This window comes from Bidens hawaiensis, unplaced genomic scaffold (assembly GCF_021521415.1).
Source record: "Bidens hawaiensis isolate Kalapana, Puna unplaced genomic scaffold, B.hawaiensis_p1.1 tig00001461_1, whole genome shotgun sequence".
NCBI classification, from domain to species: Eukaryota; Viridiplantae; Streptophyta; class Magnoliopsida; order Asterales; family Asteraceae; genus Bidens; species Bidens hawaiensis.
The window spans coordinates 825,432-840,935 of record NW_027491082.1 but is presented as its reverse complement, the minus strand read 5'-3'; the positions used below and the strand labels follow the sequence as shown (position 1 = coordinate 840,935).

At 35.0% G+C, this 15,504-nt stretch overlaps 1 protein-coding gene across 1 annotated transcript; it reads right to left on the bottom strand.

Moving 5' to 3' along the window:
• Window positions 1–62: 62 nt before the first annotated feature.
• On the bottom strand, window positions 63–2,868 carry LOC143576573 (dicarboxylate transporter 1, chloroplastic-like). The gene is made up of 3 exons (XM_077060635.1): window positions 1,777–2,868; window positions 1,452–1,673; window positions 63–669 (listed from the first exon to the last, which is right to left on the bottom strand). Exons 1-3 carry the CDS (start codon window positions 2,866–2,868, stop codon window positions 307–309), a joined length of 1,677 nt encoding a protein of 558 aa, XP_076916750.1. The 3' UTR covers window positions 63–306.
• Between the last annotated feature and the right edge of the window lie 12,636 nt (window positions 2,869–15,504).

The window sequence follows — 15,504 nt, the reverse complement described above, 5'->3', positions numbered from 1 at the left end:
GAACGCAATGTCATGAAGATGATATTCGAGAACAAACAACAGTTCTATTTACATGATATCACAAAGATGAGCATCTGTATTGGATACCACCATATTGTGTTTTATATTAGCAAGCATGTTTGACATTCATGAATAAATGTGTATGATTCAAAACTGATTAAACCAAATTGATCTGTTTGATAATATATCATATTTTGTCGTCAAATGATCAAAATAAAAGCAGAAAAATTATTTGCAAGGTGAAAAAATCCTGAGAAATAAAAAACAAAATCTTGCAACGAACATCACATTAGAAGTCATAAGGGCCTACCACAGCCCGATGAACTTCCACCAGACTCCACCAACTCCGAGCCAAATAATAATATTGACCACAGAGATGAGGAACCCGTAGCCCCACCATTTGGCAAGTGGGACATAGTTGGCTCCATAGAAAACAGGGGCTGACCCGATTCCATAGTGGGTCAGACCACCCATGAGGTTGGAGAGGAAGGATAGAACCATGGCTCCAAATAGTGGTGGTGTGCCAAGGGCACTAGCAACCGATAAGAAGGCAGTGAACATGGCACCAATGTGAGCGGCTCCACTAGCGAAGAAGTAGTGAGAGTAGAAGTATAGAAGAACTAGAATGCCAAATGATGCTTGCCATTGAAGACCTAATCCACCAACAAACTGCATACAAAAAGCCCCATGTTCAACTTCAAAGTATGGTAAAGATGATTACAACTAGTTAACACGAAATGTGATATTGGGTTAAATCAAAATGGGCTCAGGTCAGTTTCAGGTTGAACGCGTTTAGCTAAATGTGATGGGTAGGGTTGGGTTGGGGCTGATCTGCTTAACCGGTTTAATTTAATATTTTTTTAAAGAGAAATTGACATCAGATTTAATAATTTAAACGCGATTGTTTAGCTAAACAGATCAGGTTGGGGTTGATCTAGAAGGTTTAGAGTTTACCCGTTTAACCAGTGTATTTTTAAAATAATTTAAAGTAAAAGAGAAATTGGCATCGAATTTAATAACTTATACGTAATTGTTTAGCTAAACGGGTTGAGTCGGGGGGTTATTTTATAAAATGTATATTGATGTCACAGCTTTGATATTTTTATGCCAGATTTAAAAAATTAAAGTGAAACTAACATCAACTTGTATAATTTAAACGTAATTGTTTCATATACATTTGTAACTTCGTAAATATGTAATTTTTGAGTCTTAATACGCAAAAACAAGAAATAAATACAAATTGGGTTAAACAAGTCATATTTGTGTCAATCGCTACCACTCATCTCGTGTTCGTGTCCATGTCAAAACTTTGGGTTTGACCCCCAACCCCACGAACACGACACATTCAGCACCCTACTTACAACATCCTAAACGGTTCCATAAAAAAACCATTCCGACCCACCCATATTGCCAGCTGAAGTACAAATAAACAATATGATGGAAAAACATACCTTAACAACGGTTTGACTAAACCAGGAAATAAGACCATATTTGTTAAGGTACCCTACCATTGCAATGAGTGCAGCAAACCATGTAAGCGTATCCCATGCAACTGCTTCACCCAAACATTCCTTCCACGTCACCACTCCGGTTATAAGTAGAACCGACAGTCCAAGAATTGCAGCCGTTACAGCATCAACATTCAACACGCCTCCAAATATCCACAGGCCAACCTGACACAGCATGTAAACACAAAAAGGTGAGAAATTTATCTTTTCAAAAATTGCATCTAGCACAATTATATACTGGTTTTGTTCAATATAATAATCATCATACCGTAAGAAGCAAAGTTCCCGCCATAATAATTTCATTCTTTGTCATTGGTCCCATCTTCTCCAGTTTCTCTTTAGCAAGTTTAGGTGCATCAGGGCTGCTCTTCACCGAGGGTGGATAAATAATATACAAAATAAGCGGAACAACAATCAACGAAACTATTCCGGGCACAATAGCAGCCACAGCCCAATCGGTCCACCCAATCGTCTGCTTAATAGTATTAAACGTCAAATTCGCACTCAACGGATTGGCAGCCATAGCAGTCAAGAACATCGACGAGCTAATAACCGACGTCTGAAAACAAGTCAACATCAACCAAGACCCCAACTTATGTTCAGTCCCATCCCCTGCATTACTCCCACAAGCAACACACAAAGACTTAACCAATGGCAAAAATATCCCCCCTGCTCTAGCCGAGACCGAAGGTATAGCCGGTGCCAACAACGCCTCACTAAACACCAAACTATAACCCAACCCTAACGACGAGCTACCGAACAATTTCACAAACTGATAAGCAATCCTGTTACCTAATCCTGTTTTAATAAACCCTCTAGCAAAAAAGAAAGCTAAAGCAATCAACCAGGGGATCGGATCACCAAAAGCCGAAAACGCAGCTGCGAAAGTTAGGGTTTTGGTGAGAACACACGCGCCGAGTCCCATTAACGCCACGGCACCGAGCGGAAGCGGTTGAGTAATGATTCCAACAATAGTTGCAAGGAATATTGATAGCAATTGCCAAGCGTTTTTCGATACACCAGAAGGTACAGGAACAAACCAGAGGATAACACCAGTGGCAATTGAAGCAATTAGAGGCTTAATCGCCGCACCTTGCCATGGTGCCGGTGCCGGCGCCGGATCAATTACAGCTGATGATACTTTTACGGTGAAATTAGGGTTTCGGTTAAGTGATTTGAGTTTAAGTAATGGTAATTGGTAACCTGGAGTTGAACATGATCGGAGATGGTGTTGATGTTGACCTTTGGATCTATGATTTAACGGCGGAGATTGATTGGAGAATAAACGGGATTCGGAAATGGGAGTTGACCGGAACCCTACGTTGACGTTGACGGAGGCGGTTAGAGCTACTGACGCCATCGTTGGATTAAAACGATGGCGTTTTGCGGCGGAATGATTATGTGGTGGTAAGAAGAAGAAGAAGAAGAAGAAGAAGAAGAATTGGAGAGTGGGAAAGTGGGGTTTTTAACTTTTTATAAGTGAGTGGGTGGTTGAATATGAGACGTTGGATTGGAATAGGATCTGATTTGACGGTTGAGATGATGGTGTTATAAGGGGCCTTGTTTTGTCCGTTAAAATATTTTGCTATTTCCGTCTCTGCCCTTTGGGCTCACCGAAGAAACTTATGGGGGTTGTGGCTAAAGTGCGCCGGGGGGGTAGAGTGCTAAGGGATCCTATGTGGCGATTGTGATATGACACGTGGAGTGATGGTGGTGGACTAGTGGGTAATGTTTTTGAGTGATTGACCCTGAACGAGAGACAGAGACTCGTTAACCAATCAAGGGTCCATGTGTAGATAATAGTCTTTGTTCATGTTCATAATTAACTTGGATTAGTTGGTGTGTTAAACACTTGTTATATTGAATTGTGACATGAATTCATATTTATGTTCATGTTGACATGTTATGTTATTTCTTTGTAACAAATTGAATATCTTTGTCAACATCGGATTAGCAAGTGGCAGCTCGACTTTACATATCGGTTTTCGAGTAGCGTTAGATTTAAGGTATATAGTAAGATCGTACTTGATATTCACTAAAATAGCCGAAGTGAGCATTAACCTACAGAGCACAGAGTTCTTCTTGTATATTTATTAGTTGACATGTAAAATGTATACTCTTTGCCTTTGATAGGCACGTCCACAGAATAATATGGGTACATTTCGTAACGGTTTGCCTTGTATTCTGCATTCCTTCCTTCCTTCCTTCCTTCTCTGTTGTTGAGCTCAAGCCCCTTTACCAACTTGGTCTAATAAATGTAGGACGGTCAACTGAATTTTGGAATGGGAGGAAAACTAAATTTTAGAATGAGTTTTGGTTGGGAAGCATTCCCTTAAAGAACAAATTTCCTAGAATCTACAAATTGGAATTGAATAAATGATGTTTTATTTCGAATCATAATGTTAATTCAAATTGGGTTTGGAATTGACGCAGGTTGCCGAGAGGATGAGCTGAATTAGGACAATTTTATTTAATGCCTCAAACTGATCGGCAGTTCTGTTTGTTTTGAAGCGAAACAATTGGGTCATCGAAAAAAAGGTTTTGCATGGGGTAATTCTTACTTGCTGGTGTGTATTTTGAAGACAAAAAACGAAGTTATTTTTGCAAATAAGCTGGCTTGCCTCTCCAAGACTATCGAGGACATCAAATCTTTATCATATCTTTGAATAAAAAATGGTTCAACTTTAAAAAATCTTGTTTAGAAAGATTGTTGTAATTTGGTTGGCCCATGTCACGTTTGATCCCCAAACTTAACTAATTTATAAACTTGATCTTAATAATTGTAAACTTATTATTAAGGTGATCTAGATGTATGGATCTTGTAATTATGGTAGTTCTTACCAGCTAATGCCGTTAACGTTTTGGTTATTATTATTATTATTATTACAAACTAGGTAACAACACCGGGAGTTCTCGGTAGACCCAATTAAGAAGCCTACATAAAAAAGACATAGTTTATAGCTCTTATGTCATGAAGTTGAATAAGTGGATTCCAGACAAATGTAATATCCATGTTTGGAGGGTATATATAAATAGAATCCCAACGTGGGAGGCTATAGATAGTAGAAAAATTCAAGGTCTTAGTCGGTTTTTCCCTCTCTGTGACTTGGGCATGGAAATGGTAGACCATCTTTTTGACAGGCTGTACGGTGGCTGTAACATCCAACTTTTGTTAAATAATACATAATAGAAAGTTTGTTATTAACTGTGTGTCGTTAAGTTAGTCGTGTGTTAAATATTTGGAGTAGGAATTGGGAATGGGTGGTGGGACCCATGAAACCCCCCTCTATATAAACCCAACCACTTCTTCCTTTCTTTTCTTTTCTCATCCAAACACACACACACACACTCAAGAAACACACACATACTCTCTCTCTAGCACTCGGATTTAAAATCCAAGCCAAAGAAGGGTGGAATCTCGTGTTTAACATCGTCAAGCAACAAGAATCACGTCCAGATCTACGAATTGTCCAGATCTGAACTCGAACCCGAAGCAAAAGGTGGGTTTCGGTTTAAATGGTTAAGTTTTATGGTTAGAATCGTCATGCAAACAGATATAATGATACATCGGGTTGTAAAATGTAAGAAAAATATAAACTTGGTAAGTTATAACCTCTTGGATGCACTTTAAGGTGAAAAGGTGGCATTGGACTATGAGAGATATAGGTTCAGGATCAGGTGCATGGGGTCAGAATGTGTCGGAAGATGACTTTAAAATAGTAAAAACGACGAAAGGCAGGAATTTCGCATCGCACAGCCATGCGAAGCGAAATCAATAATTTCGCATCGCATGATCATGCGAAGCGAAAAAGCATGCGAAGCGAAAAAGTTCCATGCGAAGCGAAAAAGCATGCGAAGCGAAAAAGTCATACGAAGCGAAATTCTTCCATGCATGCGAAGCGAAATTCTTCCATGCTTAATTTTATAAAATTCATTTTCTGATGCATTTTTGTTAAAGGACTGTTAATGAAAATAAAATTTTTCCGAGCTGACCTGGCAGCTCAACCCCAGCCAGGGGCGCTGCCCCTTGGACCATGCTAGGGGCTGCTGCCCCTAGACCCCGTTACCAGGGGCGCTGCCCCCAGACCCCCGTTAGTTGAGGGTTTCATAAATTTAGATGTAGGAAGTAGTGGTAATAGATAATTGACACGCGTAATGTATTGTACAGTTAACCGTGCACAACTAAAGAAGGGAATTACCATTAACGGCGAGAGAAATCGACTCCAGGTGAGTTCTAGCCCCATTTCTCTTTGAAATGTTTTCGGGGCTGTGTGCATACTCCTATGTGATAGTTAATACATTTACTTAATTGATAACTGTATGATACGTGTATGACTATGTATTGGATGTTATTACTATATAATGATAGTATGAATGAGCATGTCTATATATATATATTATTATATACATGAGACAGGTAAAATATGCACGTATGATAAATGTATGGTTATTCGAGGCACTAGGGACCAGATCCTTATAATATATGTGATGTTAGGGACCAGACCCTTATAATATCTGTGATGATAGGGACCAGACCCTTATAATATATATATGTGATGATAGGGACCAGACCCTTACAATATCTGTGATGTTTAATGTAGAATAGCTTATGGTATACCATAGGGTTTTATGAAAGAAAGTATGTAAGTACATATGCATATATATAAGGTATATATGAAAGGAGTAATAGAAAACTAAGGTATGAATACATATCTTCGGACGCGTACGAGTAAGGGTATGAATGTATTGTATGTTAATTAATTAACTAGAACTCACTCAGCGTAGCTGACTTTTAGTATGCACGCAGGCAAATAGGTTGTGGCAGTTGGCTTAAGGAGGGACAAGACATGGACTGAAGAGACTGGCATCCATGATGAAGTGTTATGACTGTTTTAATTAATTACTTATGAAAAGACAATTTGTATGTTAAGACAAGAATGAATGTTTTGTAATGTGATATTTGAAGTTTTTAATTATTCCGCGAAGTTTTTAATTTACTTTGATTTTAGAACTGTGTTTATGAGTAAATCCAACACCAAAGTAGCGTTACCGGGAACGGGGCCTTACAGTGGCGATAGTGTGGGACCACCAGATGGTGTAAGGTTCCGCCTATCTTCGGTTTCTTGGTGAGAGACATCTTGAGTTGTACAGCCGATGGGCATTACCAGAAAAGGAAGAGGTGGTGTTTCATTGGCTTGTGATTACAGCTTGTTAGAGCATTAAAAACAAGGAATGAAAAAATCTTTGAAATGAAGGATTTCAAAATAGAAGAGCTAATTGGGGATACCAAGTCGATACTCGTTAGGATTCCTTTATTTTAATCACATATTTAAGAGGTCTCTTATAGATTGACCAAATTGATGTAATTTTAACTTTGAAGTGTGTCGAGTTGAGAGTATGATTCTCCTCCATCTTGTGGAGGGTTCCTATATGACACTTTCTGTTGGTTGTCGACTATAAAAATTTGCAGTTGTAAAAAACAAAAATAAATAATAATAACAATAATAATAATGCAAAAATGAAATTTAAATTTTACTTTTTATTGTGAGGTACAGTGTACACATAGTTGATAATCCCTATGAGAACCCAAAACGGTCGTGCCCTAACGTTCACATTTTCGACCGTTGAAACCAAACCTATGTTATAAACAGACCCCAACTCTCATCACTTCAACTTCAACTTCAACTTCAACTTCAACTTCCAACCCTCTCTCTCTCTATCTCTTTCAAAAGTAATTAATTTCTACGGCTGCTGAAAAATGGCTTCCGGTGGTGCACTCAGATTCACAATCGCACTCTTTGTTCTTATGATCATCTCCTTCACCGTCGTCTTTGGTAGAGACGTCACCGAGTTTCCATTAGCACCGGCGCCTGCTCCGATGGAAGCCGGTTCTGCTGTTTCGGCGAGTCTTTCAACAGCCTTTGTTTCTGCTTCGCTGCTGGTTTCAGTCGTTGGTATCTTCTTCAGTTAGAGACAATGAACAGCTGAGAGATTCATTTGTTGTTTCCTAATATGCTTATCAGGGTTTTATTTATTCATTCCAATTATTATTATTAAATTAATTACAGACTTATTATGTATCAGCTTTATTGTTTATTTATTTATTTATTTATTATATGATCTATTATTTATTATCAGTGTCTTCATCTTGTTTTTGCTAGTTTGCTTATAAATCTATATAAAAGTATACAATAAATCAAATATACAAATACAAGTTCATTTTATTGATTTGCATTAATGCAAAATTTCAAACAGCCAACAAACTTCAATTAAAAAAAAAAATAAGATGTAAAAGTTTAGAGTGTAAAAATTTAGTGACCAAATAATCACTAAAATATAACTATTTCTTAAATTAATGGCATCAATACTTATGAAATAAAATTCTACAATGTATAAAACTCAAATTTACTAAAACTAATTTAATCGTATATTATGTATGATTTATTTAATTAAATCAAATTTATTTAATAATTGCAACTTAAATATATTTAATTACATACTGATTTTTTTAAAATTTTTATCACATTATTTCTATTATTTTATTACTACAATAATAATTATTATTATTTTTATTTTTATATTTTCAAAACTACTGCTGATGTTGCTGTAAACTTGAGATGAAAATGATAATGGAGGTCTCAAGTCTGGAAGATAATTAGGCCCGATGTTTCTAACTTCACTCTTCAGTCTTCATGGCTTCAGCATCAATTGGGCTGGACCAAAGAGCAGCTCAGGTCCAAGATCTGGATCCAGTTCACACATAAAATGAAAAAGAAAAAGGCTAATATAATTGAAGATCTTTATCCTTCTTTAACCATGAATGATTTAGTAGTTTTAACCAAGTATTAGTGCAATTAATTAAATGAACCTAGAAATATCATAAAATACTCGAAATTGTTTGTTAAAATTTTAAATCAAGGTTCACAAGTACAACGGATATTGATTATATAAAAATGACTTTCACTAACTTTGGGCATAAATTATTATATTTATACATCTGTTATACAAAAAAATATTTACGTGTTTGCATTCCAATGTAATGTGAAGTTAAGACAAATGAGATATTGATGAAGTTGTATGATTAGAAAAATACAAGCCGCAAATTTTTGAAAGAAAATGGATGTAGTTTGACCCAAATATCATATGTAGCAATTGCTAAAGTGGTACATGGAGGAGCACTCTTTATATGCTGTTTTCCTTATAAGGAGATACAAGTGTGGATTCTAAAGGGTGGTGTGAGTGGTAAATTTATAAACCCTGGTGATACATTTATGCCTTAAATCGTACTCGCACGCGTGTGGTGTGAGTCATGAGTGCAATGTGTCGATTTGGTGACACGTCTATATGAGTTGGGTTGAAAAGTTTATTCATGAATCGAGCTCAAACTTCATCCATATAGTGAATCAAACTAAACTCAAGCTTTTAAGTTAAACAAGTTAAATATGAGTTTAATCAAAATCGACTCAACTTGTTTTTATTTTTAAAGTTTTATACAGTTTTAGAATAAATATATAAGTGATATCACGAGGAAAAAGGTGACCATACATATTATAAGTGTCTTATCATTTTTCTTACCGTTAGTTAAATATGTTATAAAATTTATGTTATTAAAGAAAAAATGATAATGCATATTATAAGTGTCACAATAAAATTTTATTTAATGTTGGATCCGTTTTAATATTTTGTATGTTTTAAAAACTGACGATAACAATCATATTCATTAAAATCTTACTTATGGCAAAACCACTGTAAATGAATTGTACGGCTAGAATATATGCAAATATCATATAAGAGATTGCTTATGAAAACACCAGGCTACAATATATATATACCACCAACTAGATTTTATCTCCCGTATTACGGGGGTCGTTTTATATTATTCATTTTAATATTTATATATGTATATTTGGATTTTAATTTTATTTATTGTAAAAAAGTTAATAATTAATATACTTGAGGTTTGATGATGAAATGGTTTCACAAATAAATGCGATGTTATAATCCAGTTTAAAAGAGATGAGTTTGGTGATACCCATTACCCGTTTATTTTCTTTATTATAAAATTATTTCTTAATTATAAATAATATCTTTTTTTTAAATAAAATAGGATATTAATTTTTTGTATATTCCTATTTTATAGGATTTTCATATCAAATATTTGATAAGATTAATTTTTAATATAATGGGATGTTATAACCCGTTTAAGAGCTATCTGGGTTTGGTGAGACCTATACCCGTGAATTCGGGTCAAATACATGAGAAGTCTTCATTTACAAATAAAGTAATATGATGGCTTGAGAGAATGGTTGTTTTATATTTTTCTTTTTTTAATATTTATTTTTTGGATTTTAATTTTCTTTATTTTAAAAAAATTAATAATATACTTAGAGTTTGGTGATGAAAGGGTTTCATAAATAAATGATATGTTATAACCCGTTTAAAAGCTATTTGGATTTGGTGACCCATGACCCACTTATTTTTTTTACTATAAAATTGTTTATTAATTTTTAAATAATATCCATTTCTTTTTAAATTGGATATTAAATTTTAGTATATCCATACTTTATAGGATTTTCATATCAAATAATTGGTAAGATTAATTTTTAATTTAATGAGATGTTATAACCCGTTCAAGAGGTATCTGGTTTTGGTAAAACTCATACCCATGAATTTGGGTTAAATCAATGAGAGGCATTCATTTGAAAATCAAGCAATCTGGTGGCTTTCATAAAAGAGGGGAGCGGCCACATCGCGACACCTAGGATTTTAGGGATTTTGTTTATATATATTATAGATTATAAATTCACTAGTAAGAGTGTCCGTGCGTTGCGACGGAGACACAATTGTGATTTAGTTTGTAGGGGGTCGTTTTGTTACTAGCATTTTCGACATTAATATTTTCATTCCGTTTAGTTTACGATACCAAGAGTTTGTCATTTTAGACAACTATATTATGCAAGAATGAATAACATTACCATTTAGTAAGCCTAAATGGTAAGCCTAAATGGTAATTCTACCATTACCATTTAGGCTTACTCAACTTCTGGATTTCTTTACAATATCATGAAATTTTTTGGATGGATCACTGACAACAAATTTACTAATGAAACACCGACAGATCACCAATGATAGATTGATGCATTAATGACAACCTCTTTACCGGCATATGATATAGTAAGAAACTGTATATGCAATAAAAAATAACACGTTCCAAATCAATAATTTATTTCATCTCAATCAAAATGTTAAATGATAATTTAAAAATATGTTCATACAATTAAAAGTATCTACATGTGAGGTTGTAGGTTTAAATCCATGCAGTTGCAAGACGAGAAGTGGAATTTTGCTATTAAAAAAAAGCTATTGGATGGGGTGGTGACATGCCACTCGGTCATAAAAGCACCTAACTTGATCTTCATTTACATTGAGCCAAGTCCATAGCTAGATGTTCATGTTATGTTGAAGGTCTTCAACACACTTCTGCGTAGCCTCTAGCTATGAACTCTATCTCACGCGTCTCATTGTTTATTTGCATGGTTAACCGTGTTTGTTCTAAAATAATCATCAATACAAGATCCTTTACACTATGGGGAATTCAAGGTGAAGATTGGACCATTTAAATTATAATGCATCGTAAGTCATACTGTCAATTGACAACATGACATGAGAACAATAAAAGAAGAGAGAAAACAAAACTATAGGTTAGATATATCAACATGTTATTAATTCAATAAATAAAACATTTACATAGTTTTCGGGTATTCAATATTCAATTATATTACAGTTTTAACACCATTATTTATTATAATATAAGATACCGAATTAGTTTTGACATCATGATATTGTAAAGAAATCCAGAAGTTGAGTAAGCCTAAATGGTAATGGTAGAATTCACTTTCTTGAAATGTTGGGCTAATTTCCGTCTTTGAGGGGCTTTCGAGTCAGATATGAACTGCCAAATATATAGGAGACGGTTGAAATTCCATACCAGGTAGACTAGGAAAAAACGTTGTTAAAAAAAGGTATATTGTGAGTATTAGAACAAAGAGAGACATGATCACTCTTATGAACAATGGTTTAATAATACATAACATTGTCTTAATCTGCAATCACATATTTACACACACTTTCAACCCATTAAAACTTATATATTGAAGACAACCGTACTAACAATGACATAAAAAACTAACCCTAAAGTGATTGTGAAATAATGTTTGCGATAGATGGTGACTTACAATATCTCTTTCAAAAACCAGTTGATGCCTCAAAAGTCACATGGTTCAAACGTACTAATGTTAACATGATATGGATTCACATTCATTGCTCAATCTCCGAATTAGCAGCTTCATCTTCTTCAACTTCAAAACAACAATCAACAAAATCAAAAGCTCCATGCCCATTTCCAAATTATTGGAAAAGCCATATGCACCTTTTTTTTTTGTTTGAATGTCTTGCATTAGCATGCATTAGCAAATGTTGTATTTTTATATAAACATTTCTTTAAAGAACATGTTAGATGCTATAGTCTAATTAAAAAATGTATAGATAATTGAAGGTGTTAACCATAACAATGAAGAGCAATAGTAAAAAAATAAAGTTTTGTAACCCAAAAATAGTAAGTTGTGTTTCGACATAGTAGGCGATTGTTTGTGGATATATGGCTGAATGCTTGTTAAGTGAATGCAAACTTACATGTTACATCTTCATCAGTTAGTTAAACATTACAAAGACAGCCTTAGCCTCGTGCATTCTTGTAATAGCGCATTGTCCCTTTGGATGCGACACAAACTTTAATGGTCCAGTTTCCTTGATATGGGCTCAACGAAGCGAGGGGGTGTCCATGCCTTCCTGCAATATAAATTGAAAGAAACACGTTCAAAATTCTTATAATAACTCGAAATTGGGAAAAAAAAACCAGAACAGTCGCTATATTGTTCGCTAAACATAATATAGCGGGAAAGGGTCAATTCGCTATGTAGCAGGCTATAGCCGCTATTGACAACTATGATGAAGAGCATTGCTATAGAAGACCAAAGAGTTCACTTGATAATCGAGCAGACACCCAAAACAGATAGCAAAACCAGCAAAAGGACAATCCAGGTTGTGTGGTGAGTAATGACCATACTAAAATGAGCACTTGCCACTTATGAGACTAAAACAATGACCACGTGTGAAAATGCAAGACCTGCGATTCTTTTGGAGTGCACTTTAAGTTTGCTTTTGACCTTAAAACATGTGTAATATGGTAAATTAGCTTATTCAAGAAACAAAGACTAAAATCTATGATTTTTTAACTGGCCAAACATGTAAAATGAAAAAGGGTCGCTAAGTCGCCCAAAGTGGATTGTTAATGCAATCAAGTTCTTGTAATCATATTTCATATGCTACTTATTTATAAAAACTTAAAAAGTGAAAAAAAATGAATAAAAAAGTGTATCTTGGGAAATCATACTTAGCCCGTTTTTACCCGTACCCATTTTTTTTAACCATTTAGCTCATTATAACCAGAAAAAAAAGTTGCCGGTGTAGTCCATTTTGAACCAAACAAAAAGTGAATTGTTTGGGCCGCTTTGACCAGTACAATAACTGTTTGAACCGTTTTGACACCTACGAAAAGTTAACTATTTGGCTAATTTCCAACTCACCCGACCCACACATTTTTGTAACTCAAAATAATTTGATAGTTTCTTTTTTCCTAATTTTATCAACACGAACATTAGCTTTAAAATAAACGGGTCTGACGGTCCATTTGGCCCTGTACAAAAGAATTAATCATTTTGTCGTATTGCACAACTCCAAAGTCCAAACAATGTGACAGACTTTTAATGTCAAATTTGTCTTAAGAGTGTGGAAAACAAAAGAAGCAGCTGCTGGTCCAAACAATGTGACAGACTTTTAATGTCAAATTTGTCTTAAGAGTGTGGAAGACAAAAGAAGCAGCTGCTGGTGATGAAAGCACAAAAGTTGTCATTGTGTACATGAAAGTTGACTTTTAAGGTCTAACATTGTACGAAATAAATATCAAATTAAAGAGCTTTGTTGTTTTAGATTCATCGCCAACATCTTTTAAATTAAGGTGATTATTTGTTAAAAACCTTCATCTGGATAACTTGAATTTTCAAAATCTTGATCTAAGTCCATTAAATTTGATGATAAAAATAGTCAATGTTACCTTAAAAGTCATCATGTTGAATAAAGAAATATTTCCTCCTTATGCTGACATCACATCCGAATCATTTTTGGACAATGCAAAGCAGAAAACCGATTCTTCTTAGTTGACTTTTGCAACATCATTTGTCATCAAAATCCCATATTAAGGTTACCATAGTCAAGGAAAAACACTTGTTGCTGCCTGTAGAAACAAATTTGACCTTAAAAGTCAAACTTCGACCTAACTATCAAACTTTGACTCATGTCAAACTAAAATCTCGCTTACCTTGCCACTTGCATTGCGCTCACTACGTTGGCATTTCCACAACAGATGTATAGTTTTGATGCTAAAGCCAAATAAGATTTCCTGAATATGTATGTATTAATCCTGATATATGCATGATCAACACAAGACGTTAATTAAACATTGATTTAACAACATAATCATGTCGTAAGAAGGCAACGTACTTAGGTAACTCTCATGTTTTTCGGAAGCTGACCGACACTGTGAAGATTCACTTAATCAATGATTTTCTAAATCTTGGATTTGTCTTTTTTTCTTCAGTGATTCTCGGTTTCACATCAACCATACTTCTATCATTTCACGAGACAGTAGGTGGCCCTCTCCACCATTGTGTCACACCCCAACCTAAGGCGGAAATGCCGGGGCGTAATCCGATTACTCACAGTTCGAAGATACTATCATATATAAAATTTAACAATATCAACTTAATTATTTTATTCAAATAATACACACATTATCCAAATATAACAAACAATTTACAAATATGAATATAAGCTCAAATAATGTTTATATTGATTATATCCTAAGGTCTTGTCTACGTGTCCAAACTTCAATCTTTAATACCAGTAACCTGCATATGTTATGTGCGTCGGATATGTCTAAAAGAATGACCCTCACAACTAAGCTTTAAATATAAAACGAAAATCCTAAAACCACACACAACCGGCAAGTGTACCGATCGCAAGTACTATAGACCTAGGAAGTCCGAGTATCGAACACGTGGACACGTAAGAACGCCAATGATCACTAACCCTAGACAAGACCTACCTAAGAATAATATTTAATTAATTTTTGATTTTTAATGACTTAACTGGACTAACTGGACTGACTGACAAAGGTTACTAAAAATAGAAAACTTAACGGGGAACTAACTGTGTTAACTTCGGATGGAGAAAAATGTCTACCTAGGTCTGAATCAAATTGTAGGCCTAACAAGTAAATGGATTGGATGATATCAAGACACCGGCTCTTAAAGATGACACGACTAAGGATCGCTCGGGCTCACTGGATTACCTCTCGGTCTCACTCAACAAGCCTAAACTACTCAAAATCGGCTAAAACAACCAAACCGGGAAACAATCGTTAACGTGTTCTAATGTTGACTCACCTCTCGGTCTCACCAACACTCTACCCTAATGGCAATGAATACTACACAACCAAGGATAGAGGAACAATTCAACTTAAACCAAAATAGATCAACTAGTCGCTCAAAACACCTAAACCTGACAAGAAACAAACTCGCTCTCGCGCAATTCTTATTCTAGCATGCAAAGGCAATGAGACAACCCTAACTTCTTATCACCTCTTGGTCTCTAAGAAGGTGTTACCGCTGTACTTTAACCACAAATTCATGCAACAAAACCCTTCGGTTGTTCCTACCGCAAACAAACCCTAAACACAAAGTCTAGAATCAAACAAGCACCGATCAATCAATACAAAACTAATCAACCAACGCAAGAGGTTTAAGTAATGAATTACCAAAATTTCCAGCCCTTAAACACAACCTATTTCATGTCTAAATCAAACTTTACAATAACAATT

What these genes read in the sequence shown, in the direction of transcription:
- LOC143576573 (XM_077060635.1), bottom strand. Translation starts at nt 2,868, where the DNA reads ATGGCGTCAGTAGCTCTAACCGCCTCCGTCAACGTCAACGTAGGGTTC. An exon ending in CGGGAACTTTGCTTCTTACG is followed by an intron (nt 1,674 to 1,776) that starts GTATGATGATTA and finishes ATGCTGTGTCAG; the next exon opens with GTTGGCCTGTGGATATTTGG. An exon ending in TTAGTCAAACCGTTGTTAAG is followed by an intron (nt 670 to 1,451) that starts GTATGTTTTTCC and finishes TTTTGTATGCAG; the next exon opens with TTTGTTGGTGGATTAGGTCT.